We start from the raw sequence: 5,116 nt of genomic DNA on the forward strand, positions 1-5,116 counted from the left end.
AACCCAGTCTGGGTATTGTTATCCAAATCAGGCAGTTGGCCGGATTTGATTAAGCTAGCTGCCTATTTTTAGTTAAAACAACATCGATCGTGATCATCACATGGGCGGGCAACAAAAGTCTGTAAGCTTACTTCAAGTCATCGGCTACATAACTTACTTTGGAATCTCGCAATTGCTATCATATTCAAAGTCAAGTTAGTTTTGCAAAAGATGGGGCTTAAATATTGGATTGGGATCCACAGCCGGCGGCTGAATTCCATAACTTACATTGGCATTTCACACTCGCTGATTGCTTTTTATGGATCCTCATCCCGAAAGCTAGCCTTAATTCAAGTAGTTTCATAATTGGGTTCCAATCAATACTATACCATATCTTTGTCTTTTTATTTTATTTTATTTTTCCATTTATTTCTTTCTTTACAAACAAAACTGATCTTTCTAGAGTTTGGGTTAACTCTTTAGCGGACAAAATTCTCTTTTAATTTGAGAAGGAGAAATTTTTTTTTTAATCTATTTTGTTAGAAAATTCAATTAGTATAATTTCTCCAACGATTCGTCTTTTCTCTTAGAAGTTGAAGTACACTACCAAAATTATTAGAGGAAACTCACAAACCTACATGCAGTCTATTGATCCTTAGATATGTGATTTAATAAAAGTAACAAATCGCATGTATTTTTTTTTTAAAAATATATATATATATATATATATATATATATATATATATATATATATGTGAAAATTATGTACTGTTAAAGGTAGATAATGATTTAATAAATTAGGTCGGAGGAAATAAACAGAAGTATTTTTGTGAACCTAAAGATATTATCAAAATAGAAATAAGTTCAGATAATAAAAATGACATATTATCTATTAAAAAATTAGAGATGAATTAAAAAAAAATGGATTTTTTAGTGTTTTTTTTTTTTTTTTTTGAAAAAAGTGTTATAAAGTTGTGATGTAATATTATAATGTAAATGCAAAAATTGTTCTTATGTTTTTAAAATATGTGTTTAAATTATGTATTAAAAATATTTTTATTTTTAAGATAAATAGAAAACAAAATTTTTAACAAACGACATGAAAGTGTACCAATTAAAAGTAAATAGTTATTCAAAAAAACAAAAATTAAAAGTAAATAGGATGCTACAAGTAGGAAATGACATGGTACTTCTTTGTCAGTTTGTCGAACAGCAAGCATTATGGTCGTGGGTCCCTCGTGCGGAGTCTTTGACCAGTCGCTTGCCGTGGTATACACCACAAAAGGAAACCAAACCAAAGGCCTTACTTAAAATTCAAAGTTGCCAATTTCGTTGAGACAACTATTTTTAGTTTATCTTCTTTTGTTTTTTTTTGAGCGATCTATTAGAACCAAACATTTCATTAAGACGTTTTCTATTTATCCAATTATATATCTATCCTTTTGCAATATATATATATACTTTTTCTTTTTTTTCAATAGCTTTTGATTAAAAAAATACAATTATTCATAACCTTGTTTTTATCAAATTATTGTTTAAAAATTAAAATCATACATAAGATGACCGAGATATTATTTTAATAAAACGAGTTTTAGATCTTAAATTTCTTATACATATTTTGACAAAATTTTATTAGATTTGTTAATAATATTAATTAAATAATTAAATTCATTATTATTTATTAGTTTAAGTTTTTATAATAATTAATTATTTAACATAATATTGAAGCTAAAGTTTTGAATTTAAACTTTAACTTTATAATTTATCTTAAAATTTAATTAAATATTTTTCTTAAATTTTGAGATAATTAGTAATTAATCAAGATCGAGATAAAAATACTAATCGGTTGAAAACAAATCACAACGGACAAATCAGAACAAATTAGACCAAAATCTTAAACAAAGTAAAAACGTATTAGCAGTTATACGAATTTATTTGTGCACGCATATTTGGACCGGAGTAGATATAAAAACGCTGAATTAGAAAATGGAATTCCAAATTCCGAACCCACTCAAATTTGTTTTGGTTGCGAGGGTTGTAACAGCGTGAGTTATAAGGTTTATTGATTTAAGGAAAAATTGAAATTTAGTCATTGAATTTTCATCATGTAATTTAGTTTTTAATTTCTAGATTTTAAAATTTGACAATTAATTTTTTAAATTTTCCTTCCATTTCAAATAAGTATCTCGAATTAATTAACGATACATTATATCAGACTTATCGATTATGTTCCGTTGCTTTATTTTAATACATTATGTGTCAATTGTACATGTTGTGCAGTAAAGTTGGCCAACAACATCTCTTTTTAATTATATATACTTTTAATTTGTTTATTTAGAGCATATTTATAATTTAATGTAATAGTGTCACGCGGCACATATAATTGGCACATAATGTGTAAAATGAGAGCCACTTAATATTAATTTATTGATTTAATGTGACATGTTAATTAATTGGACATTAAAGTAACAAAAAAACCTAATTAAAATTATATGAAAACTTAAAAAGATATTTTGGGTGTTGAATTTTTTTTATTATATTAAAACTTGTGAATACTGGAAGAACTTATTTTTTAAAATTATATTTGAATGATTTAAAAAATTTGAGACAAAATTAAAAAAATAAGCCAAACATAATTTTAAAAAGTAATAAAATAATAATATAAATTTTGATAACACCCGAACACACCCCCCCCCCCCCCCCCCAATAAGATTTTACTTTTATCTGTAAAAATAAAAAATAAAAAAAAATATAGGGAGTAAATTAAAATGTCATGAAATTTTTTGTTTTTTCTATGAATTAATAGTTCATTCGTGGGGACCCTCCAATTACCTATTGCTCGCGTCTCTCGAGGCCTGATCCCTATTCCCTCTAGCATATAAAGCCAAAGCCATTCTGCCTTGCAACGTTGCCTTTTACTGAGACACACCGAAGATAGGTACAAATAGAGCCTTCGCTTGGAATATGATGAGAAGCTGCTAAAGCCAAGCGCAAACCAGCCATGTCGAGGAAAAAACCAAGAACTCGAAGCACGCTCGCCGAGAAACCAGATCTCTTCGACGATTTGCCGGACGATCTCGTCGTCTTCATCCTCTGCAAGCTCAGCGCTTCCGCTTCTCGCCCCTCCGATCTCGTCGGCATTCTCGTCACGTACGCCTCCGCATCGCGCTTTTCTCTTTCTTTGGTGAAAATTTGTTGTTTTCGTTTTTTTTTAAAAAAAAATCTTTTGGGTTGATTTCTGAAACAGATGCAAGAGACTGAACCGGTTAGGTTTACATCCTCTGGTTCTGTCCAAAGTCGGGCCAAAAGCTCTCGCTATGAAAGCCAAAAACTGGTCCGACTCCGGTCACTATTTTCTCAAACAGTGCGTTGACGCCGGCAACGTTGAAGCCTCCTATACTCTCGGAATGGTGAGTCAGTGGTATTACAGTAAAATAAAATTTATTTTCTATTTTTGATTTATTTTCTATGTTAACAAGTTTTTCTTTCTTTGTTTGTTATAGATCCGATTTTATTGTTTACAAAACCGAGGGAGCGGCGTCTCGCTGATGGCCAAGGCGGCGATTAAGTCCCATGCGCCGGCACTGTACTCGCTGGCGGTGATACAGTTCAACGGCAGCGGTGGCTCAAAGAGCGACAAGAACCTCCGAGCCGGCGTGGCTCTGTGCGGCCGAGCGGCCTTCCTTGGCCACGTGGACGCGCTCCGTGAGCTCGGTCATTGCCTCCAGGACGGTTACGGAGCGCGCCAGAACATCACGCAGGGACGCCGCCTTCTCGTCCAGGCCAACGCGCGCGAGCTAGCGTCCGTTCTACGATCCTGCTCCTCGCCGACGTGGCACCGGTCACATCCGTGGGTGAACAGTTCGGGCTGTGGGCTTCTGAGCGACTTTGGGTGCGACGTGCCGGCGCGAGAGGTGCACCCGGTGAACCAGTTCTTGAAGGAGTGGTTCGTGTCGGGGCGTGGGGAGCTGGGTCAGGAGCTAAGGATGTGCTCGCACAGCGGGTGCGGGCGACCCGAGACGAGGCCGCACGAGTTCCGTCGGTGCTCTGTGTGTGGAACGGTGAATTACTGCTCGCGTGGGTGTCAAGCGCTCGATTGGAAGGTGCGGCATAAGGCAGAGTGCGTGCCCATGGAGCGGTGGTTAGAGGCGGACGGGGGTGGTGGAGACGAGGTTGGAGATGTTGTTGAAGGAATGGTGGTCGGGGAAATTTAATGGTAAAGAATTAAGTGTTAATGAAATTTAGTGTTATTTAATTGGGTGAAATTTGAATTTTTTTTGTTACTTCTAATTAAGGTTTTGTTTCTGTACATAATGGGAAAATATAATTTTTGGAAATTAATTTGTCTACCATTAATGGCGGGTTGTTTTCGGGATATTCTCTTGGGAGTAAATATTTTTAAAAGTCGTGGCATTTTATTTTGTTACTTAATTATTATCAACTAATAAAAGTAATAAAAAAGAACGGAGGGGAAAAAATGGAAAAGAAAAAGAGTAGTGCAAACTGCTAAGGGCTAGCGCACTACAGTTCTTATTATACTAACTTTTTTACAATTTGACTTCATTAGTTAAATAATTAAGTAAAAACTTTGATTTGTGAATCTTACCGTCACCTCAGTTAGTAAAAAAATTTATACCATTCAAACAATTTCCCAAAAAGGAAAATAAAAATAAAAATGTGATAGTAGTTCGTCTTTAAGTGAGATGTTTGCGGACACCAAATAAAAGAGGAATGTTTGTTTATGGTCAAATTAGAGGATTTGGTATAAGAGGATGAATTTGAATGATAATTTTTTAAGAGAATAAAAAGATGGTCTCAAACATTATGCTAAGCTGCAAAATCCCATCAAAGATTAAGGCCGATCTTCTTGGTTCCATGGCCAATATATGTTTTGTTTTATTTGAATCCTATGGGAGAGGCCGGAGAGAGTTACGGACAAAGACCGGATTTGTGTGCAAATTAAGCATGAACATGAACAATGAAAGATGCACATGGAAAGGGACATAAAGGAATTGATAATGTGTGTTTTGTTGGAAAGTAAAGATAAGTTAAGATCCATTTTCATTGTGCTGTTTCTTATCCCTTCCAATTATTGAGTCAGTGTTAAATTCGTGAACCAATTATCTTGAAAGATCTA

At 34.0% G+C, this 5,116-nt stretch overlaps 1 protein-coding gene across 1 annotated transcript; it reads left to right on the forward strand.

Moving 5' to 3' along the window:
* Window positions 1–2,875: 2,875 nt before the first annotated feature.
* Window positions 2,876–4,316, forward strand: LOC133876034 (F-box protein At1g67340). Its single transcript, XM_062314337.1, has 3 exons — window positions 2,876–3,129; window positions 3,227–3,389; window positions 3,483–4,316. The coding sequence occupies exons 1-3, from the start codon at window positions 2,981–2,983 to the stop codon at window positions 4,191–4,193; spliced, it is 1,023 nt and encodes a 340-aa protein (XP_062170321.1). The 5' UTR covers window positions 2,876–2,980; the 3' UTR covers window positions 4,194–4,316.
* Window positions 4,317–5,116: the final 800 nt, after the last annotated feature.

This window comes from Alnus glutinosa, chromosome 8, assembly GCF_958979055.1.
Source record: "Alnus glutinosa chromosome 8, dhAlnGlut1.1, whole genome shotgun sequence".
Lineage (NCBI taxonomy): Eukaryota > Viridiplantae > Streptophyta > Magnoliopsida > Fagales > Betulaceae > Alnus > Alnus glutinosa.

Excerpts from the sequence above, each read along its gene's own strand:
- LOC133876034 (XM_062314337.1), top strand. The coding sequence starts at position 2,981 with ATGTCGAGGAAAAAACCAAGAACTCGAAGCACGCTCGCCGAGAAACCA. Across the intron at positions 3,130-3,226 it reads CTCGTCGGCATTCTCGTCAC|ATGCAAGAGACTGAACCGGT; the intron begins GTACGCCTCCGC and ends TTTCTGAAACAG. Across the intron at positions 3,390-3,482 it reads CCTCCTATACTCTCGGAATG|ATCCGATTTTATTGTTTACA; the intron begins GTGAGTCAGTGG and ends TGTTTGTTATAG.